The sequence below is a fragment of the Anoplopoma fimbria genome, chromosome 12 (genome assembly GCF_027596085.1).
Source record: "Anoplopoma fimbria isolate UVic2021 breed Golden Eagle Sablefish chromosome 12, Afim_UVic_2022, whole genome shotgun sequence".
NCBI classification, from domain to species: domain Eukaryota; kingdom Metazoa; phylum Chordata; class Actinopteri; order Perciformes; family Anoplopomatidae; genus Anoplopoma; species Anoplopoma fimbria.
This window is the reverse complement of record NC_072460.1, coordinates 8,126,899-8,150,491: the sequence shown is the minus strand read 5'-3', so window position 1 is coordinate 8,150,491 and position 23,593 is coordinate 8,126,899. Positions and strand designations below refer to the sequence as shown.

The window sequence follows — 23,593 nt, the reverse complement described above, 5'->3', positions numbered from 1 at the left end:
GTACAGCAAAATGTACTCAAAGTAAATATCAAAAGTACAAAAATCCAGATTATCACTGGGATGCATGAATATGCATATAATATAGAAACATTCAAATATTGTAAGTGGTAGTGGTTGGGATCATTTTCACTACTTTACATCATGTAACTGTAGTTCTGAGGTACTAAAAAACCCCAAAAATATACTCAAGTAAAGTTGTAGTACCTTAGAAGTGTATTTGAATTAGTATCTTTCTTGTCTTCAACCACTGCAGAGCCCCTGCTTGAACATACATTTGTAAGGGATCAACATCATCTTTAAAATTGTGCTCACATCTCTCCAACTGCTTAAGTGTCAATATTTGGTTTGCATAGGTCTGTGGCATTGACAGTTATTTTCTGTTGATGTATTGTTTTGTGAAAGTGGCTGGTATGATAGACTCACTTCCTACTATATATTCATAAAGGTGAGATATTCAAACTTCTGATTGACTATGTGTAAATACTCTGGAGCTGTTTGTCATTTTCATGGCTTCAGATTGGGTTGAACAAAACAAACCAAGCACAGAAATCCAATTTACGAAATAATGTCAATACACTGACTCTGAGGTCACATTTATTTGGGCATCGGCTCATAGGGGCAATCTGGGTAGTGGGAGAGAGGAAATACTTGCCAAAACATTTCTTAAAAAAAATAAATAAGACCAAAATAAGAGGGAAAGGGACTTGTTGGATAGAAAATCAGTAAAAAAGTGGCAGAGAACTGGGATCATGAGACATAAGAGGTAGACAATTATGTTTACAGTTATGTTGCGAGAAATCATCATCATCATCATCATCATCATCATCATCATCATCATCATCATCATCATCATCATCCAGGTCCGGCTTCCCAGAACGTGAAATGAGTAGAGTGCAATTCCCACCCCAAACCAGCAGAGGGCAGCATACTATAAAAACAAAAACAGAAACTAAACGTAGAAGAAGAAATGCGGAAGTTAGCAGTGTGTAAACAAGCGAGTCATATGAACCCATTCCTACACTTGAAGTGTGAAACTGTCCCGTTTATAAAAGTATAAATGGTGGGACGTCGCGAGGGAAACTTGCGCATTTAACGGCCCGAGCTGCGGTCTGTGTGTGGCCGCCATGCCTTATCTGGGCAGCGAGGACGCGGTGAGGGAGCTGAGGAGAGCTCTGTCCAACCCCAACGTCCAGTCCGACCAGCTGCGCTACAGGAACACCATCCTCAAAGTCATCAGGTAACCTAGGTTACACACCACCCATCCTGTCCAGAATGCCACTGACTGTTAACCACGTGATACCTGTTGTCTCTAACGTTACCGTGAATCCACAAAAAGTGTTTGCTGAAAAGTCCAGTGGATTACTATTAAGAATGTCCTCGCCTACTTGCATGTGACATTTGATGCCATGGTCTGGAGACGTTGACGTGTTGGTCTCCACACCAGTGTGTATAAGTGCAGCCACTAACAGAGCCATGTCCTGTTTCTAAATGTCAAGTGTCCCTTCCGTACCTATGTGAAGGACAGTCCTCTCCTCTTTTATAAAAGAGTCCCTTAAATTCAAGTTTCTAAAGAAACGGTAAAATGGTAAATGGATTGTACTTGTATAGCGCTTTTCTAGTCTTCCGACCACTCTTTTACATTAAGCGCTTTTACATTACAGGGGATAAAATAAGATAATCATTTCACCCTTTCATACCCATTCAAGATAAAAAAAAAATAAAAAAAAAAAGTATTATAAATACACTGATGACAGGAGCTACCAGGTTTTTATGTCAAGGTGCCACCTGCCCATCACAATCTATCTAATCACTCACACCCAATCATACATCGCACAGCCTTCGGGAGCAACTCGGGGTTCAGTGTCTTGCCCAAGGACACATCGACATGGACTGCCGGAGCCTCTGATTGGAGGACGACCCTGCTCTCCACTGAGCCACAGTCGTCCTGTTGGCTCCAAGATTATAACCGGCCTTTATCGTTAACTGTGGAGTCTGGTTCCCTGACCCCTTCACCGGTTCACTCCTCCTTCTCTCTCTCTTTCTCTCTCTGTGTCCCAGGGCGATGTCACAGGGTGTGGATGTATCAGGCCTGTTCAGTGAGATGGTGAAAGCCTGTGCCACAGTGGACATAGTCCAGAAGAAGCTGGTCTATGTCTTCCTGTGTTCCTATGCCGCTTTGAACCCAGAGCTGTCTCTGCTGGTCATCAACACGCTGAGGAAAGACTGTCAGGACCCAAACCCCATGGTCCGCAGTCTGGCCCTGAGGAACATGACCAACCTCAGGTGAGGCGGGCGACGCACTACGACGTCGGCACCACAAGCCATCACGCCGGCCTGTGACTTTCTGGGATCATTTGGTCTTTGACTGTGTGTGTCTGCGTGTTTCCCAGGTTACCCAGTCTGGTGGAGTACGTGGAGCAGCCTCTGACAGCAGGACTGAGGGACAGAGCAGCTTGCGTACGACGTGTGGCTGTTCTCGGTTGGGCCAAACTACATAATCTCCAACCCAACTCTGAGATAGGTAGGGGGATGGATGGCTATCCTGTTTTTTTCTTTCTTTCCCATTGCCTTAACACTTGAATAAAGATTTTGAGCATGCAGGGGTAGAAAACAAACCAGAATGGCTGAGAGATTATGAGGAGATCAACACGGGGAGTTGTGTTTGTACCTTAAACTGCAAAGGTTGAAAGAAATAAGTGGTTTGAAAATGTTCATTATCCTGAGAAGTAAACCTCACTGTTTGCTCAGAGTGCAACGTTAGCTACTAGCATCTGATGATATGGATTTCAATAAGTCGGTGGAGCGTTTTGCAGACAAACTAGTAGGGATGCTCCGATCCGACTCTTTCAGTCCCAATACCGATATTTTCTATTAATCAGAAACCAGTGCTTGATTAATAAGTTGTATGCCTCAATGTGTGGAAGAGACTGGGACTACTCTTTTATGTGTAAGGCAACATCAGGCCTGACTTTATTGTTGCTTTCTACACTTTGTAAAACAAAATATGACAAACAAATACATAGATATAAATGAACTGTATTGTAATTTATCAAAATGATGGTATCCAATCGGCCTACTGTCAATGATTCCAAATTCAGCTATTTGAGTCAGTATTGGGCCAATATCTAATATCACTAATATCTAATATATAAATAACTAGCAAGAGGACATTGAGACAGAATCTTGATCGAAGGTTCTTTCCTTGTGAAAGGTCGGTACACATGAGGTCAGTCAGGAGGTCAGGCAAACAAATCCAGCCAAGAGAAGACAAAGGTGAGGGCCAGGAAAACCCAAAGCAGGGATCACTAAAATGAGGAACACGAGCTAAACATTAGGAGAAAGGCTAGACACTAGGTAAAGATTGTATTTCCTTTAAAGGAAGTAGTATTACATTAGTAACTCTAAGTGCGTCTGTAGCGGCCGTGTACTCTGTCTTGCGTTGTGTAATTTATCCAGACACACTCATTCCTTTTTGGCTCCAACCAGCCGTTTATTCTGGTAACAAAATAATAAAATCAGGGTTCTCACAGCCGATTCGCGGCAACAAGCTCCGGGAACACGGAGACGGCGTACAGCAGACTGGTAAATGAACACGGGGCGCACCACTCAAGTCTGCAGGGGCCCAGCAGAGGGCGCTAGTGCCACACCCGTTACACTAATCCCAGTGGGAAACTAATGGCCAGTGATGGCAAGTGGAATCAATGTCAAAATCAATGTTAAAGGATCTAAATCAACTGTTCTATTCCAATGTGTCTGTGATGCCAGCATGCGTGCACTATGCTAGCATAAGGGTGAACTTTTCATTGAGTTTTTGTTGGGACCATTACAATCCTTGTAACTCTAGTGTTAGTGTCAATGAGTTCAACTGCAAAAGTGTAAAACGTAGTATGAAGCCATTTTTGTCTCCAGAGGGAGATGCCTCAATTGATGATGTCACTTTAGTCAGCGTAGACAGTAGGCAGTAGACGTGGACGTAGTCACGGTGATGTCACCCGTTGGTTTGTATATTGCCAATTAACTTTCATAAAGGGAAAACACGCTGTGAAAGTTCTAAAACTAAAACACACAAAACTCCTAGAAAGGACAACACCATGGTAACGACCTTTCATGAAAAGGTAGCCACACTCTAACACATACCCTGCTTTATGGTCTATCTGACTCTAAATGGACCATAACTTACTAAATGAACATCATGCTGTATTGAGAAAAAAAAAAAAGAAAAAGACTTGAAACTAGAGATTGAGACCATAAACTCATGTTTACAATGTTTACTGAGGGAATAAATCAAGAGAGAAGTAGAGTCATTTTCTCATAGACTTCTATACAACCAGAGGAGTCGCCCCTTGATGGACAGTAGAGAGAATGCAAGTTTAAGGTACTTCTTCTGTGGCTGTACTTTTCAAAACCTTTGCCGGTTGCCAACTGGTTGCCGCCTGGTCGGGCCTGAAGACTAGGAGTTTGAAAATGTTATGAAGTAAGAAGAAAGAAGTGGGCTTACCAGACCTCTGTGTCCCTCTGATCATCCCTGCTTAAATACATGAATCTGTGACAATACTGTCAAAGGTCAAATTGCATTGTGGTTAATAAAGGCACCAGGAAGAAGAATGTTTAGAATTAAAAATATATCTCTGTTTCATTGATTTTGGTCCCTTATTTGAACTGCCTGTCGTGTATCCGACAATGTCATCAGAGTGCATTGATAAATGAGTCAGTGGACTGTATGAGTATCGTTTTTAATGCACCTCTACAAACAGTTCAGTTATTGTTGAAGTGTCCATGCCTAAATATTTTTTAAATGCTCTTTGTATATGCATCCTCCTGATTCTTCCAGATGCTGCAGTGGTGAACGAGCTGTACGGCCTGCTGAGGGACCCCGACCCGGTGGTGATGGTGAACTGCCTCCGAGCTCTGGAGGAGATCCTGAAGGAGGAGGGAGGAGTAGCGATTAATAAGCCTATCACCCATCACCTCCTCAACAGGTTAGAATGATGGAAAACCATGTCACCAATGAAAAGGCTTTTCATGAGGTTGAGTGAAACGTTTGGACAGCATTGGGTTTTTGATAAATGGTGCTGTGCCACATGGTGACATCACAGAGGCAGCTGAAGCCCTTTTACTCAAATTTACAACATTGAGCACCGGCCATCCCAACAGTTTTTTTTTTTTTGTCAAGTTGATTAATCACTTTTACTCAAATTTACAACATTGAGCACCGGCCATCCCAACAGTTATTATTTATGGTTTTAGGACATGTTCCCACTGACAGAGTGAGCAGGTACTGGTGCTCAGCATTTTGCTCAAAGACACTTCAGCAGCATACAGCCTGCCCACGTTGTCTTCAAGTCTCTGTATGTCTGTCTTTCTAGGTTGAAGGAGTCAGATGTTTGGGGTCAGTGTGAGGTGCTGAGGATCCTCCAGCGTTACCGTCCCCAGTCAGAGGACGAGCTGTTTGACATCCTGTCCCTGCTGGACGCCTCTCTGGTCAGCCCCCACCCCTCTGTCATGGCGGCTACCCTCAGCCTCTTCCTCGGCCTCTGCTCCGGACTGCCTGCCGTCAGCCTGGCGGCCCTGGAGAGAGTACGGGGACCCCTGCTGGCCGCCTGCGGGAGCGCGTCAGCCTGGCGGCCCTGGAGAGAGTACGGGGACCCCTGCTGGCCGCCTGCGGGAGCGCGTCTAGAGAGACGAGGTTCACTGCCCTCTGCCACATACAGGTCAGTGCTATTCCAATTTATGAGGTAGAGGGAGTGAAAGTATTCCAGCATGTGCACTTGGCGCTAATGCAGATTTTGATACTGTGGATTTCCACCGTGTCATGAACTGGCACACAAAAAGCTGGAGGTAAAAAAAAGTGTGTGAAGATGCTTAAAGAAAAGACAATGCCAAGCAAAATACCATGGAGGCCCTGAGAGAGAGAGCAAGGCAGACTGAACTGCTTCTGAATCTTTTTAGGCTCATCAGCCCAGGTGAGATAATACTGGATCAGTGCTATGTGCAAGCGCACAGAGATAAAGAACTAGACTAAAACTGCATAGACTACTAGAGAACTTTAAAGAGTAATAAGACAGGAAACAAACAGGTGAGAAAGTAAGCATTAATGCTAACGTTAATGCATGAGACATCTCATCTGCTATAACGCTGTCAGAGCCCTTTATGTGACCAATGTTTAGCTGATAGGCCTGCAAGAATAAAGGCCACCTCACCAACAACACGATAGAAATGCTGCTGACAAAAACTGCTGTTCTAACATAAAATAACGGGAGCTTGTATGAAGCTTCCTAACACTTAACAAGACAATCTAACACGGACAAAAACGAAACGGACAAGAGAGTGAACAAAGGAAATCTCCTGGTTTTATCTATTCGGGAAAGGTGTCGAGTCGTAAGGGGGGGCCTGGTTTACGACTTTGTTTTCTCAAGATTTGGGATTCCTTTGTCCCTAGTATCGGCAGTCTTGTTTAGTAAATTGAAATCTAACATTTTAAACAAATAACCCACATACTTTTCTTCACTATGAGCTTAATAAACCTTACACTTGTATGGGTACAGAAATGGAATTTCAGTTACATACACTTGATACACAGGATTTATCAAAGATAATGCAGGGTTTGCAAACTATGAAAAATGGTTTTAACTCTGTTTCCCACATCATAAAGACGGGAGAAAGACGTATTTTCATAAAATCAAATGTGAAACACTTTGAGTGGGGTTATTGAATACTCCAAAGACGTATACAGTGTTATACCGAGCTACAGAGAATAATTGCAAGACACTAAGGGTCAGTTCCTATTTCCTTGACCTAAGTAGTTTATAACTGTGACCTCTGAAGACCAGATGTTCAGTTATCAGATAGAAAAAGAGGGGGAGGAGAGGAAGAAGGTTATTCATTATTTCGGATTTCCTGGGCTGACTTCGTATCTTGACTTGAGAAATCTTCCTCTCAGCCTGTGGAGTGTCAGACCTGACGCCTTTATAGACTGGGGGTTTTGGGAGTGTTAGTCACTTCAGGCCTCTCCAACCTCGCTACAAATGGTTGATAGTCTGCCCAACAGTGTCACAAACCAGTGGATTAATCTGATTGGAAACATACAAAATACTTCCTATTTTGATGGCCACATACAAATTATATACAATTCTAGATATTTAGGACAACAAGGGCCTCTACAGTCAACATGCCCAGCGAGACACATAACCGAGACACATAACCCCAAGTTGCTCCCCAGGTGCTTCTCAGCAGCCCACTGCTCCTCAGGGACGGGTCAAATGCAGAAGCAACATTTTGTGTATTTATATATCCAGGCCCGCCGACAGGGGGGGACAAACGGGTACGTTGTCCCGGGCCCTGGACTGGCCCTGGAATGGGGGGGGCCCATAACTGGACCCCCATGAAGTTGGGATTAATTATTGTATGTATACTTCAAAATGTGTTGATTTAGAGAAGAAAAGTGCTTTATTTGCATTCAATTAATGACTCCTAGATTGTTTGCCTTCATTGCCCTTGAAAAAACGGCCAATAACCCCCTATCACCCCTATGCCAAAATGGTTTGGTCTTTGGAGAAGAAAAAAGACGACATCATTCCATTAGTGGTCAGTGCGCGAGTTGATTCAACATGCACAAGTCAGGAGCCCTGAAAAAAAAAGAAAGGCGAAAAAGAGAGGAAGAAGCCGAAAGCCTGAGGGGATCTCTTTATAAATATTTCAGAAAAGACTCAGGTGATGCTGCAGGTACCAGTAAAGGCAGCTGTGCAGCACAGCCAGGTAAGACACGGCCAACTTTTTCCAGCCCCGTCGTCAAGTAACACAGGCACAGGCGGCGTGTCAAACATATTAGCGCAGCACCACATGAGCAAGTCACACGGAGATCAATATCAGACAGACAGGGGGCATTGAATAATTTGATAACCACAACGGCTTTATTACACTGTGTTTCATACGCCTATATCTAATTGAATCTTAGAATATGCACATTACCCCGCAAATAGGCCCATGTCCAAATCAAATGTTTCAGGCAGGCACGCGCTGCGCACTCCAATCAGGCTGAATTGATTTGAGAATCATTCCCAGTCAGCTGAATTACAGCCAGTGTAACGCGGCTCATGGTTTAAAATAAGCCAGTGGCATGGCAACATGTGAAATTGCCATTTAGATAGAGTTGGATGTAACGAATGGGTTATAAACGTGACGTTTTGGGGTAGCCTGTAACTTAGTTTCTGATTGCCGTTAACTTGAAACTCGCCAGATGAATGGGCTCCGCCTTGTTCCCCAAACATTCTCTGGAAGTTCAGCGGACATAAACGCGGGTCTGGCGATAAATAAAAGTACCCTTGACATGATTCCCCTTGGTCAAGTGAAAAATGGTCGATGAAATGTGCAGTTAATGAGCTCTAAGTGAATACAATAGCGTGAGTTTTATTGTGGTATGATTCTGAAAGCCATAACTTCACTCAGTCCATATCCATAGCCTATCCAATTAAAGTTGTAAATAATCCTTTTGGTTTATCCGTAATAAATGGGCTTGTCATCCCGACGTCATGTGTTTGGGAGCTGCACAAGGGAATTCTGTGGTTGTGTTTCGGCGTTTGACAATTTTGGGAAAAAAAAAAAAACCTTAGATTTTTAAACTTTTGTAGTCTTTGGGATAGAGTTAGCCAAGTTGATCAGTCTATTCTTTTCTGTGTTAAATCGTCAAATTAAGGGGTTTTCAATTTGTTCTTTTTTAAATGGTTCATTTTGACCCCTGTTAATTTAGATATAGCCCTTTTTATCGAAATATGTTCACCTTTATAGGAGAGGCTAGAGAGGATGAGAGAGAAGAAGAACAGGCTACCAAACAGGATGAGAGAGAAGAAGAACAGGCTACCAAACAGGATGAGAGAGAGGAAGAACAGGCTACCAAACAGGATGAGAGAGAGGAAGAACAGGCTACCAGTGAGATAGAGGTGTGTGTGGTTTTTTTTTTTTGGGGGGGGCCCATTGAGAGAATTTTGTCCCGGGCCCAGCCAAACCTGTCAGCGGCCCTGTATATATCTATGTATGTACATGACCAATAAAGCTGATCTTGTAAATATTATTTCCTGCATCACAATTATCATGAGTTGGTTTGTTTGTCAGTGGAAATCTCTTGTCAGATGGATGTGTTGACATATTTTGAGGAATGAAATGGTGTCTGTGTCTTTCTCCAGCTGCTCCTGCGTTCTCTCCCTGGCCTGATGGGGGCGCACTACAAACGTTTCTTCTGTGGCTACGCTGAGCCAGCCTTCATCAAGCAGAGGAAGATGCAGGTGATTTAATGTTATTTTTTTCCAATATATTTGTTTTTCCTACTCCTACCACAGCTATGCTATGCTATGCTTTGAAAGCTACTGCTTTGAAAGGGGGAAGCTAGATGGATTTTGGCAGGAAGAATGAATGTACATTAAGATAACTGGACTAACAACATTTCTCATTTTCTTAACAGAATGCTTTGTGTTTTTGAAAAAACAAAACAAACTTGTCTCACAAACTCCCTCTCCAGGGGCCTCATTAATTAAGAGTGACATGACAGGAATTTTGAAACCAGTTTATTAGAGAAACTGGTTTCCCAAATGCATTTAGGAAAAAAAATCCAACAAATCACATTCTAAATTCTAAATAACTGCCAAAAATGCAGAAGATGGGGAAACAACATAGGACAACATCAAGGATATCCAAAGTTCCTACCCTGTGGTACCAGAAGCTGTGCAGAACTAGCAGTGATAGTAAAGCTAACACTGTGGTGTTTGCAGGTGCTGGTGGAGCTGGTTAACGATGACAATGTAGCAATGTTACTGGATGAGCTGAAAGGATACTGCACTGATGTCAACACTGAAACTGCCCAGGCTGCAATCTCAGCTATAGGTAAACACACAGTCGTACTATTCTGTGGCAGCATAATGCATGACTATGCACTATTTTGTCTTCTTTACCACATCTCTTTTACAAGACATACACTTCCAGGCAGTCACTTTTACACATCTTCTTTTCTTCTAGCTCACAGTAACACCCTTATACAAACAAAACATCTGCTGTATTATCCTTTTTATTCTCTCCCAAACTGTGATGGTACACCTAATGCTCAAATGTAAGTGCAGTCAGATTATGAGTCAATGTTTCTTTGGCAATATTACCTGGACTCTGTTAACTCCAAATGATGTATGCTCATTTGTTTATTTTCTCTACCAAATACCAAATCGTCATTTCATGGTAGAAAAATGGCTCAAAACGCAATTTACTGTTTTAAAAACGGCCCTAATGTTAACGCTCTCTAATCAGACCCCCCTTCTCACAAAGATGGTGCACCAGCACGCTCAGATTTGACACAAAGTTAAGCATTTCTTTTAGGATTCTTAAAACATAGATATTTAAAGGCAGGATATGAATACTTGTAACATTCAGAGTGCTAAAGAAATTCAATTTCTAAAAGCTTATCATCCAGTAGTGGGGGGGCGATAGACTTTCCTTAAGTCTCCTGTTTGGATGGGTTCAGGTCGTATTGGACGGAGCTACAGCGACAGATGTCTGGAGATCCTTACTGGACTGCTTGGGCTCAAACAGGAGCACATCACTTCTGGTACAACTCATTACTCACACATAAACACCACATACATACTGTACTGTCGAGAACAGGCAGAACCAGAACCTGTTTTCACAGTTGTTGTTTTTTTGTTTTTTTTCTCTCTCTCTCTCTCTCTCTCTCTCTCTATCTCACACCCACACTCCTCAGCGGTGGTGCAGACGATGCGTGACCTGGTCTGGGTGTGCCCTCAGTGCAGCGACACTGTTTGTTTGGCTCTAGAGGGCTGCGAGGAGACGCTGCAGGATAGCCAGGTCAGACCGGAGCTGCTGCTTCATCCACACACTGCTTGGATGTGAAACAATGCTCCCTGTTAGAAAAAAAGATATATATCAAAGGTCTTAGACCTTGAAAGGTCTTGTTTTAATCAGCATCTGTAATGAGTAATGGGGTCCTACATGAACACACAGTTATTTGGGTCCTGTCCCCTTTCATTCTTTTTTCCTGATTTTAGCATTTCTCACTGGTATTGTGTGTGTACATGTGCAGATCGTGAGGGAACGGGCCCCGGTCACAGGCGCATTAAGGCCCTGTGGCACATGCTGTCATTTTATCTCTTTCTGTGACATTTTACAGGTTAACAACACAACATTGTTATTGTTGGTTAAAAACTGAACTGCAGCATGTTTACATGCTGGAGGGGAAGAGAGGCCCCCCTTGACACCCATCTCCACAAATATTATACAAATAATTCTATTCTTTATGTAACAAGTTGCTTTTTATACATGAGGTAGGGCGATATGATAGAATATAAAGTGTGTGTGTGTGTGTGTGTGTGTGTGTGTGTGTGTGTGTGTGTGTGTGTGTGTGTGTGTGTGTGTGTGTGTGTGTGTGTGTGTGTGTGTGTGTGTGTGTGTGTGTGTGTGTGTGTGTGTGTGTGTGTGTGTCCAAACTCCACAGGGTCCCTTTAAGAGTGGTGCAGAAATCTGATCACCCAGAGTAACGCAAAACATATCAGTGGGGGTCAAGGGCGTTTTACGTTTGGTCCAAAATCCTCATTCTCCTCATCCTTGTTTAGGGCAGGCAAGCCTTGCTGTGGTTGCTGGCTGTGTATGGGGAGCGAGTCTCCAGCGCCCCCTACACATTGGAGGTGTTCATTGATGGAGTGAGGAGCGAGGTCTCTCTGGGAGTCAAGATGGAGCTGCTGACGACCACCATGAGGCTGTTTTTGTGCCGGCCTGCTGAGACACAAGACATGCTCGGAAGACTGCTGCACTACTGCATAGGTGTGTGCGTACTTGTACATCTATCTTTGTTAGAATCCAGTTTGACTTTTAGACCTTGAGGCTTGGGACATTTTTGGAAAGTGAGGACATTTTGGCTCTAGTGCTGAAAAATGAAGGCAACAGGTAAGTGCCAAAACTGCAGTTCCTCAAACGGCCACCTGAGGCTGGGTCCAAATGGAACTCAGTCTCTTAACAACCCCCATTTTAAAATGTCCAACTTAACAGCAACTCACCCTTTCAAATGATATTATTGCTTACAGTTTTGCATAGGGCATGACTGCTTTGAGTCAGAGGTGCAGCTAGCTACTTCCTTTGCTGAGTCATCGAGGCTGCTTCAGCTCCACCAATCTACCTCGTTGCCTATTTTTGGATTAGCCGAGAGTTAAGATGGTCGTCACCGCCATGATGGCGACGGTCAGAGCTACCCACTTTGAGCTTCACAACGGCTCATCAGAAACCTATGGGCATCCATCTTTCATACAGTCTGTAGTCCTCACCATTGGACAGACCTACAAAGGCTTGTATGAGGGTTCAGACTTGGTTTTAAAAATCACTTTAAATTAGGTTAAGGTTAGGGTAAGGATTGTGTAAGGAATTTAGTTGTGTGGGCTGGGGAATGCCTTATGTCAAAGAGTGTCCTCACAATTATAGAAGTACAGGGGTGTGTGTGTGTGTGTGTGTGTGCGTGTGCGTGCGTGTGTGTGTTTTGCGTGTGCGGGGTAAAAGAGAGTGGGAAAGCGAAAGAGATGACATTGTCAGACTTTGTGTTTTCCAGAGGAGGAGACGGACATGTGCGTGCGTGACCAGGCACTTCTCTACTACCGCCTGTTGCATTGTGGGATAGAAGAGACGCGGAAGGTCCTCCAGGGTCGGCGGTCAGACCCTTCCCTGGGTGTTCTGATTGGTCGCCCTGCCGAGCCCATCAGCCAGTGGGCATACAGCTTTAACACTCTGGAGCCTCTGAGGCAGGGCAGCGTAGAGACAGAGCCAGCCAGCAGAGGAAGCCCTGAACATGTGACCTTTGACCCCAAGCCTAACACTGACCTCTCAGACACACTGAACTGTAGCCAAATTGACAAAGTTCATTCAGGTGAGTGAAGACATGTAAATATTTCTGTAAAGTATCTCAGTATGTAAATTTCCCCCCTGCGGGACTAATAAAGGATTGTCTTATTTTATTACAGTACATTACAGTCATTTAGCAGACGCTTTTATCCAAAGCGACTTACAATCAGTAGTATATTACATATCATTCACCCATTCACACACTGATGACAGGCTACCATGCAAGGTGCCACCATCAGACTCTAACTAACATTCATGCAACATCCAGTCCACACCGATGGCAAGCCTTCAGGAGCAACTTGGGGTTAAGTGTCTTGCCCAAGGACACATCGACTGCTGAAGCCGGGTATCGAACCACCGACCCTCTGATTGGAGAACTACCTTGCTCTCCACTACGCCACAGCCGCCCCATGTAGCGGTTGCTACGTGATTATGTAAAGCTAAAGCCGAGGCCTTAAAAATTTTGATTGAATGCCCGCAGCAGGTGTGGCCGGGGGCCCATCCGGAGGCAGAATCAGCACCTGTGGCTCAGAGGGGCCGCTGTGGCTTTTTAGAAAAATCTTCCAATGGAAAGATTAGCAGTTAAATCCCCAGCTCCTCATGTCGATGTGTCCTTGGGCAAGACACTCAACCCCAAGTTGCTTTTCTGATGGGCAGGTGGCACCTTGCTATTACCCCCGGCCACCAGTGTATGAATGGGTGTGAATGGATGAATGATGACATGAAGTGTTAAAGCGCTTTGAGTGGTGGGAAGACTATAAATGCCCTATACAAGAACAGTCCATTTACCCTTATCATTCTTCCAATAAAAGGCATACATTTTACAAGGCCTCCAAGAGCTTCATTCCTAACACTACAACTTGTGACACACAGGTTGTTGTAGATGTTAGCAGGTCAGTCTCTCTCCTCTGCAGGGGAGTCATAGCAGCTGTTCCCCACTTGGAGGTGCGGACGGGCTTTTTCTCCCCATACTTCCTTGTGCCTAGAAGTTGGGAAGCACAAGGCTGGACTTCCCCTGTCACATCAACCTATTGGAGCTTGTTGCTATTGTGAAGGTCTTGCACCAATTCGCTCCACAACTGGGGGGGGGGGGGCACGTCATGGTGAGGAGGGACAACACCACAGTGTGTGTCGGATCCCTGGTGCTGCACAGTACAGCGGTGTATGTCCTGTGTGGTAGCCAGTTCCATCCTCCCTACCCATGATGATAGTTCTACATTGCACGCTACATAATAGTTATACAAAAATAATGCAAAGCGCACTTTGCATTATTTTTGTATAACTATTATAATATAGTCCCATGCATGTACACAGTCAAGCCAGCAGTTGTAAACATTACAACATTAGTTATTAGACCAAAGCTTGAGGGAAAACACTCCTTTTGAGAAGATGTGCAATTTTTATATTACATTACATTGCATTACAGTCATTTAGCAGACGCTTTTATCCAAAGCGACTTACAATCAGTAGTATATTACATATCATTCACACACTGATGACAGGCTACCATGCAAGGTGCCACCATCAGACTCTAACTAACATTCAAGCAACATCCAGTCCACACCGATGGCAAGCCTTCAGGAGCAACTTGGGGTTAAGTGTCTTGCCCAAGGACACATCGACTGCCGAAGCCGGGTATCGAACCACTGATACTCTGATTGGAGAACTACCTTGCTCTCCACTACGCCACAGCCGCCCCCATCTTATATATTTAAGATGGTGAGAAAAAGCCTATCTCCTTGAATTACAAAAGCAGATGTCAAAATGCATGCATCTACATATAACACATTTTGTGTTTGGGCGTCAACATGTGAAAGTGGAGATTCAATGAACTTGATAAAAAAAAGAAAAGCTTACTCATCTCCACAGTGATACTACTGAAACGGTCACAAATATGGTCATGCTACTTTTAAATGGGTCCCCAAGGATAAGCTTATATATAAAGTTTTGTTATTTTGGTCAAAGACTGAGAGCATTGTTTTCCACCAAGGTTAAGGTCCATTCCTGGGAATGCAGTGCCATTTTTAATCACAAATCTCTTCCTCTGGCACTCACTCTAACTCCACTCCCTCTGTCCACAACTCGGCTCCCAGTCATTCGTTTTTATTTTTCCCCCTCTTCCCTTTCCTCCGTCTCTTTGTCCTTCCATTTCTTCTCCAGGCTCAGGCAGTGCCAGTGTGTGTACCTACTCCTCTGCTAATGTCCTGGCTTCCGGCATCACAGCCCCACTCAGTTTGTCCCTCTCCCCTGCTCTCAGCCCAGAGGAGTTTGAGCGTCTGTGGCTGCAGCGAGAGGATTTGCATGCTGAGCAAGGTGATAATGGAAGGAGATCCTTTTATGCCAAAAGCGTCCTCTTCATGGGACAGTTATTGTGGATGACAGGAGCAAACAGGCCTGTTGTAAAATACTTAAAAACCAGTGTGAAATCTCCAGTTGTGGAATGTTTCTAAATATATTTACAAATTTGATCTACTTGCACTTTTTTGAATAGTTCCTGTTCATGCCTTTTAATACTTCTACTGCTCGACATCAGTTTCTCTGACTTGTGTTGTTGCGGCTAGGTGCTGAAAAGCTGGAAGAGGAGGAGGATTATGTGTGCTTGGAAGAACGCATCCAATGCCCTGCCATACCTCACTGCTCACCACAAAGCCTTCAGGCTGCGATGCAGCTGGTCAATATCCAGACACTGGCCTTCACGCCGCCGCACACACTCCCGTGGAGGGTCTACCTGTACACGCACACCCAGCACGCACACTCCGGCTACGCACCCGGCAGCACGCTCATAGTCGGTGAGCTGCTGTACACTGGAGAGGCAAGTCGGAGGGTAGTAGCGGTAAAGGAAGGCACGGAGGATCGGGATGGGGATGCGGCAGAAGACGGAGAGGACGCTGGGCAAAATGGGAGAGAGTTCGTGAGAAAAGATGGGGAAGAGGAGGAAGTAAAAGTGACTGTTAAACAGCAGCCAAGAGATGACACAGCTCTGAAGGGGTTTCTCTCCATCCTCACCACTGTGCTGCACACATTGTCCTTGGAGAGCAATTAAATATGCACAATGCACACATACAAACATTGTACTTACTAAAAAAAACAAAAACTCAGTGACCACTCTCATTTGCCTAACCATGACTTAAAAAAGGGCCCTAAGCAATAGCAAATACTGCAAGGCTCAAATTGGACTTCAGGGAACCAGAGACAGAAGGTGCACGAATGAGTAGTAAAAACCAACAATTCTGTTTTCTTGTTATTTCCTACTTTAAGAACTGAAAGAAAATAATGTTTGTGTTACCCGATGGAAGTAACCACATTACTCATTCGCAGGAAGCTGAGCTGCACACGGCCCTGAAACGGGGAGTTATTATGGGTTTTATTTGTTGTGTGTACACCTGTGAGCTGTCCTCCGAGGCTCCCAGATGTCTAGACTTAACCCTTCAATGTAGGATCAGATCTCACAGATTGTTGTGTGGGCTGTCATTATAATAGCTGGCTAAAGATGGATGCATGAAGTGACCTCAAATAATAAAAACGTCTGGATTCCTCCTGCTTTATCTGTTTTAATAAGGCACTAGCTCTGTTGCGATAAGGCCGATGAGTTCTTCCACTTACTACAGTGACTCTGTGGGTTGTCACACATTGAGGACACACCTGGAGTAGACTGAGGCGGCGGCCACCTGGCGGCTTGTAGCCACGCCCCCTACAGCGTGCGTGGCCGTGGGAGAACCGGCAGAAGCGGCAGAAGCGGCATCAGCGTTGAAACCAAGAGAATGTGGCTTCGCAGGTTTTGATCTATGTGTTCTTATTAGCGCCCGACTGCCTCCCTTTTCCGCCTATATGATGCCTTTGATTTTTCCGTTCCTTATAAGTACAACATAGGACGCCGGAGCCGGGTGAGTGGACTTTGAGTGGAAGTTTCTCCTTCAACAGAACCGTCACCTTCCTCATAACGGACTACGCGAACCGGCGCCTTGTATCCATCCACTGACAGCTTTAGCATGTGCGACACAGTTGGTTAACTCTTATATGTTCTTGCTTTGTTTAGGAATATTTAGTTTGTTTTTTGTGGTGTTTTTTGGGTTGTTTTTTTTAATGAACTACCTCATTACTGTGTTATTAACCAGGCTGTGCACATATAACGTTACAGTTAGACGTAGCGTTTGGCTACTTAATATCTAACCGAAACGACGTAAGTTAAATAAAGTGTCGGAAACGTGCAACAGATCTCTTACTTACGTACCTAAGAGAAACCGATAGGATTTTTATGGTGTGTTTTTTTTGTATTTTGAATAGCCAATCCATGTAGATACTCTCAATAATAACCAATATTACAACTGTATGTGTCCTCTAATGTAATCCTCTAGGCCATCCCATAAAAACTCAACTGTTGGACCAGCTGCAGTTTTTCTTGTTTAGTTAGTAGCCTCGTTGTATTGTTTAAACTCGTCACATACACACACACACTCCTGCCCTGTCAATCGTGTTTGGTAACGTAATCTATCGTGACACATGGTTTTGATTTTAGTCATCTGAAGTGTGGCGGAGGACTATCAGCCTGGATTGTCCGTAGCGGTAGGATCGGTAAACTTCGCTGACTAAACTTCCTCTGAAGCCCGTCCGGTGCTCCCCTACACCCCGGGAGGGATTTATTTTATTTCGTTTTATCAGGACTGCTGGACCATACATGTGCTCGCTACCCGTCAGTGCGTGTCGACAGCGGGGGCGGTGGGGAGTTGCCTGCCCTTCGCTAAATATAGATGTCAGTGTGATCCTCCATTCAAGTCCTTTCTGCCGTGTTTACACAGGAGGCTGCTCTCGGGTTTTGTCCGTTGATTATTATGGCAACAGGAGTCCAGTGCAACTAGACCAGAGGAGAGCAAAGGCCACAATGGAAAACGAGTATTAATGGGAATACATCAAATAACAATAATCAACATAAGTGTTTTCTTATCTGCTATATAAGATAGAGCTTCAATTTAAAAAAAAAAAAAAACCAAAAAAACAACTTTTGCTGAGTTTACATTGTGTTATGGCATGAACCTATTTACAGTTTTGAAATCTATTCAAATGAATGTCAGGAGCAGGCAAGGTGAAACTGTCTTTCTTTTTTTTCAAATCCAGTCAGGGCTTTTTTGGATGGGTTGATGACGAGAACATGCTTTACCACTGAATTAGCAGCACAGTTGTATACATAGTAAAGGCATGATTAATTTCCTTCAAGTCTCAGCAAGAGCATATCATTTTTTTTCAAAATGAATCTCAGCCGTCACATCCGTATTGTCTAAGACTAATGATAGACCAGAGCTGTGTGGTGATATTAGATGACCCTTTTGTAGACCTTACTATCCACAGTATCTGATATAGGGATACACGTATACAATAAGGGATATCGGGCCGATACTGACTCAAATAGCTGGATTGGGTATCTGTGACAGTGGGGCTGATCTGTTCAATTAAATTCTATGATTATATACCATACGCATTTATATACTGCAATTGTATTTCCTGTTAAAGTTTTGACCAACTTGTTGTGGTATTAAAAGTTTTTCAAAATTTGGATGGGTGCTTCCCTAGTCTGATACATACAGTACTGCTAGTATTTGCGTGTCAATGCATACATAGGTCTCCAAATTGGGTCCAGCATGTCCAACATCTTGCTGTGTCTGGGCCTTCTGAAGCATTCATTAACTATTAACTGAATTATTTACTATTGTGGTGACTGACTTACACACCAGCATAATGGAGTATCCACTGTGTGTGCGTGTGTCTGTGTCTGTGTCTGTGTGTGTGTGGCCATGGGTATGTGACAGGAAAATGCGACGTCATTCAAAGAAGACCGTTTTGGCAGTGGGGCTTTTGGTTGGAGTATTGTACTTTCTCAACATCCTCATTGTGAGTAACACTACACTCACGCTTCCACTGCTTACACACAAACAAAGTATGCATCCAATTCAAACAAACTGAAAGGTGTGGCTTTTAAAGGAAAGCAGTAGTTGCATTGCTCTTGCTTTACAAAGGAGCTTACAAATCATCAAAGGCTGCACTTTGTTTAGAGAAGCACCGATACTGACTCTATACTGATCTATCCAATTCATTTAAATGTGTTCATAGAATAAATGCGTTCTTTGCTTTTACTTTTCTAAACAATTTGTTACTGTAATAAAATGGTTTACATTTGAATTGTAATTACTAAGTAATAAGTCATTTTTTTTAACAACTTGCTAATGTACGATTTCTTTTTATAATTATAAGTTTTGATGTACAAAATTAGGAAAGCAATTGCTGATGTTGCCTTACACGTAAAATAATGATCCCCGTCTCTTCCACACAGTGAGGCATACAGCTTATTAATGAAACGGTCCTCGGTATCGGCCGATGTCCAAAGCTAAATCCAATACTTTTTTTCATGCCTTAGTGTATGGAAACAGTGTCACAACTGTAATGTCATGTAAATGTAATGTAAATGTTTTTGATTTGCAGGGATGGGAAAAAGAACCGATTCCAATTGAGTTAACTTTTCAAGCAGAGAGGCTGGTTAGTAAGGAGTCGTGGGTGGAACAGGGAGATTACCTGCCTCTCAATGTGTCCTATCAGGTGCTTGCTGGAGCACCATCTACTCAGAGTGAGTTACACACTTTGTCTGTCCTTTTTTTGATGAAAGATAAATCAATTTGATGGTCATTGACTTTGTGCAAAAAAGATATATATACTTTAGCAATTGAATATTTACCGTATATTAAGTGTATTTATATGTCTTTATCATTGAATATTGGGTCACTTATGTATTCTACCCACTCACTAATAGCACACGGATCTGGAAAGTCAATTTGTTGAGGTTGCATTCAACATCTTTGGTGGTAAATGCCCTTCATAGCTTGACAAGCCATTGCACTCTTGTGTACTTCCTTTGCCAAACTGTGTGCACACAATTACATACATAATCATTGTTCACATGCACTAACATGCGTCAAAAGCATTGCTTAACAAACCCCTAACACCCCGCTTAACAGTCCTACAAAGCTGGTTATGAACGCAGTAAATAAACCCAGGGTTTCTCAATCTGGCTGTCCGCACGTTCACATGTTCGAGGCAGAATTTGCAGTATACGACCAATCACAAACATGGACATGAAGAACAAACTATAGTATAAGACGAATATGAAGAATTTAACCCATAAGAACCCACGGTGACACAGATGTCACCAACACTTTAAATATCCTGGAAATGGTTCAAACCGGTTAAACCGGTTTCAAGGACAGTTTAAAGTTGTATTACGTAGTTTAAAGTTGTATTACGTAAGAGTAAGGGAATAGAGAGAGGACCAAGTAGATTTATGGTGGCCTGACAACCCACTGCATAGTGTTAGATCACAACAGATTCATGTGGTTCAATGATATTAAAACCCCACACATTACACTTTTCTGTCCGGACATGTTTCAGGTTACTTATCCATTGGATTATCATCAGTGAAGAGGAAGAAGGGCAGCTATCTAATCCCTACCTTGAAGTCCCTGTTCTCCCAGTCATCTCCTGAAGAGCGTTCTTCCATGGTGGTGGTAGTGCTGCTGCCAGATTTTGATGTCAGCTGGAGAGTCACTACAGTGAGAGAGATCAAAACTGCATTTGCATCTGAGCTGGAACAGGGCCAGCTGGTGGTCCTCCATGTTCCTCAGGATCAGTATCCATCTGTTACAGGTGTAGTACCGTGTACAGGTGTAGCAGCACATGTGCTCCTACTTGTGTACAAATTGATTTACATCCATTTCATGATTGTTTGGTTGATGCTGTGATACTGACTGTATATAAGAAGTGGACATAGTCACCGTGACATCCCCCATTGGTTTGTGGACCGCCGTTTTGCATCCATGAATTAACCAACGTTTTGGAACCAAAGTGATACGAGTGGAGCTAAGACAACCAAACTCTGAATGAGACATATTTAGGCAACCAAAAAAGTTATAAAAATGTTTTTATGAAGTAAAATCACACTTTAAAGGGTTAAAGTTCTAAGACAACCCCACACTCAACTCCCAGATATGGTAGAGACCTGTCAATAACAAGGTAGCACCGCCCTAAAGCATACCCTTCTTTATTGTCTATTTGACTCTAAATGGACCATCATTTACTAAATGAACATCCTGCTGTATTGAAGAAGACTTGAAACTAGAGATTGAGACCATAAACTCATGTTTACAGAGAGAAGTAGAGTCATTTTCTCATAGACTTCTATACAACCAGAGGAGTCGCCCCCTGATGGACATTACATTACATTACATTGATGGACATTAGAGAGAATGCAGCTTTATTACATCTGCATTGGCTTTACTTTTCAGAACTGGAGGTTGCCGCCTGGCTACTGATACAGGTCTCTTTGGTTCTTCTGCAGGTCTCAAGAGGAACTTCAACGATGCTCCAGATAGGGTATCGTTCCGCTCTAAGCAGAACCTGGATTACTCCTTCCTGATCCACTACTGTGCGGGTCTTGGCAGATACTACCTACAGCTGGAGGACGACATCTCTGCCGCAAAAAATTTCCTCTCCAGCATCAGGAGGCGCATTGAGGAGCAAGATGGGAAGAAGACCACCTGGGCAATGCTGGAATTCTCAGTCCTCGGCTACATCGGGAAACTCTACAAATCAGCCGATCTTCCTCTCCTGGCCCGCTTTCTCTTCCTCTTCTACCAGGAAATGCCTTGCGACTGGTTGATGTATCGCTTCCGAGAGTTGCTGACACAAAAGGAGCCAATCATTTTCAAACCCTCGCTGTTCCAACACATGGGGACTTACTCCTCGTTCCAAGGGACATACAACAGGCTTAAGGACAAGGACTTTGTGGAGGGTTTAAACACCAATCGTTCAGCTTAGGTTTATTCTGATACATCCACATCAACAAGAACTAATAACCCAAATGGGCCTGGTAAACTGGTGAGGGATTTTTCCGCTCCCCAGAAAATGGAACTTAACTGACTGCACTCCTCGAGTCAGCTCAGGTGGAGATAGGCCATGACATGATTACTAAAGAGGTTTGAGAAGCAATAGATGGAGAAAAAGTATAGCTCTGCCTCTTCTTGTCTGAGGATAAAAGTCATCAACAAAATCAGGATCTCAACAAAGCTGAGTGCAATCCCACAGCAAACCTTTGAGGGGATTTGTTCTAAAATATGTATATTTTTTTTGACCTGCTGAATTGTGTATGCAAGCTGAACATGTGATTTTTGTGCCTTTTTAAATGTCTATTGACGAAGCAACAATGCAGTTCTTAAAGAAATTGTGTGAAGCTACTGTCAATAAGAACATGTTTGATTGAGCTTTATGGTAACTCCACATATGAGGAGATTTGCAATGATAAAAACATGAACTGGTATTTATAAAGAAAGAGTATGCTGTGCAGTGTAATCATGTTAACTTCCCTTATGGTTGACCATGGTGAATCCTATACAATTTAGTCTTTGGCTGAATGAATCCTGGCCTGATTGCCTAAACTAAGGCATTTTTGCCCACCTGGATATCATCAGAAGATTATGAAAGGGCTATTTATTTTTTTATTACAGTGATGGTGCTATGATAAGCTTCAGCTGTGCGTATTGGTTGTGCATAAGGATGGCTGCTCTGGCATTGTTGGAATTGTTGATGTGGCTTTAAGAAGAGATTAAGTAAATAGAGATTGTTCTCATTTTCTAACTCAGGCTTTAGAAACCATGTAATTCCTTTACAATCTTCAGGTTTTTACAACTATGGGGTTCCTTGCTGGGGATGTCCAGATCTACTTTATTTATTTATCTATCTATTTTTCGTCTATTTGTGCAACACTTCAGCGGCAATTCTCTGACAATGTAGCGTTTTGCTGCTTATGATGTGTGATGTTGTGGTGTTGGTGTTGTGTGGTGGCGCTCAACCCATGCGCGAAAAACCGACAACCTACTCAGGGAAGGGGCATTTCAGAGGAGGCTGGCGGAGAGGTCTTCAATATCTCGGTCAAAATAAAGTTGTGTCATGCCCATCGTGTGTGTGACCTCCTCTGCCCAGAGATGCACTGTTGTTCCTCTCACATCCTAACGGAGGCAGCAGTCTCACTCCCTGGGATTGGTCCCGACCACTGGACGTTTCCTCAGACCTACTCCCTTTGCTCTGATGTCATAAATCCAGTCCACCAATCCCACTGCTGTCTTCTTTTGAACACAGATTTGAACACATTTCCATTGAACAGTTCACCATTGTGCTTCTTAGAGTTTGGCTGGGATGCTGTGTACTTGAACCTTGTGTTTTGATTTCGATTAAATCTGACTTTCTTCTAAACAGAAAAACGCTGACATGGCAGACTTATTGCTTCAGGAGTGTGATGACAAAGTTTAAAGACCGGAAAAAAACACATGGGGTGGGATGGAGGGAAGGCGGATGGGTCTATTTTTTTTTTTTTCACTAATTGTACCCCAGTCCGGGTCCACAATACCCTCTCAGGGCCTGGATTACTCAGCACTGTTGCCCATCAGGGCTGTTTCTTGACACTGTACACAAATGATTGAACAAAATCCATCCTGAAAACTGATACAGCCATCCTAGGCCTAATTGCACAGAGACACCAGCTAATCAGTTTACCGCTCTGAAAAAAAAGAGATTTGGGCAGGCACAGGAAATAGTGTAAGAGCCAACTCAGAAGCTCCCTCATCATGATCCTAGGGTAGGTTTAGTCTGTTCGCTGTTTCATTTTGCAAGTGACTATCCT

At 43.4% G+C, this 23,593-nt stretch overlaps 2 protein-coding genes across 3 annotated transcripts; both read left to right on the top strand.

The window, feature by feature from the left end:
* The first annotated feature begins 976 nt into the window (after positions 1-976).
* ap4b1 (adaptor related protein complex 4 subunit beta 1) lies at positions 977-17,478 on the top strand. Its single transcript, XM_054609189.1, has 14 exons — positions 977-1,237; positions 2,059-2,283; positions 2,391-2,521; positions 4,832-4,979; positions 5,367-5,612; positions 5,669-5,711; positions 9,180-9,278; positions 9,762-9,873; positions 10,502-10,585; positions 10,739-10,842; positions 11,607-11,814; positions 12,590-12,904; positions 15,040-15,192; positions 15,441-17,478. Exons 1-14 carry the CDS (start codon positions 1,125-1,127, stop codon positions 15,920-15,922), a joined length of 2,463 nt encoding a protein of 820 aa, XP_054465164.1. The 5' UTR covers positions 977-1,124; the 3' UTR covers positions 15,923-17,478.
* On the top strand, positions 7,332-23,155 carry LOC129099805 (alpha-1,3-mannosyl-glycoprotein 4-beta-N-acetylglucosaminyltransferase C-like). Of its 2 annotated transcripts, XM_054609187.1 has the most exons (5): positions 16,793-16,870; positions 18,681-18,762; positions 19,351-19,492; positions 20,311-20,565; positions 21,257-23,155. In XM_054609187.1, coding segments are annotated over exons 1-5 (960 nt in total). In that variant the 5' UTR covers positions 16,793-16,868; the 3' UTR covers positions 21,736-23,155. The 2 variants fall into 2 exon arrangements, with proteins under 2 accessions (XP_054465163.1, XP_054465162.1); XM_054609188.1 differs by lacking the exons at positions 16,793-16,870; positions 18,681-18,762; positions 19,351-19,492 and adding an exon at positions 7,332-7,755.
* The last annotated feature ends 438 nt before the right edge of the window (positions 23,156-23,593 follow it).

Bases quoted from the DNA above. Each gene is read 5' to 3' on its own strand.
- ap4b1 (XM_054609189.1), top strand. From the start codon at position 1,125: ATGCCTTATCTGGGCAGCGAGGACGCGGTGAGGGAGCTGAGGAGAGCT. The intron at 1,238-2,058 runs GTAACCTAGGTT...TCTGTGTCCCAG, and splicing joins ACCATCCTCAAAGTCATCAG to GGCGATGTCACAGGGTGTGG. The intron at 11,815-12,589 runs GTGTGTGCGTAC...TGTGTTTTCCAG, and splicing joins ACTGCTGCACTACTGCATAG to AGGAGGAGACGGACATGTGC.
- LOC129099805 (XM_054609187.1), top strand. The intron at 18,763-19,350 runs GTGAGTAACACT...TTTGATTTGCAG, and splicing joins ACTTTCTCAACATCCTCATT to GGATGGGAAAAAGAACCGAT. The intron at 20,566-21,256 runs GTGTAGTACCGT...GTTCTTCTGCAG, and splicing joins TCAGTATCCATCTGTTACAG to GTCTCAAGAGGAACTTCAAC.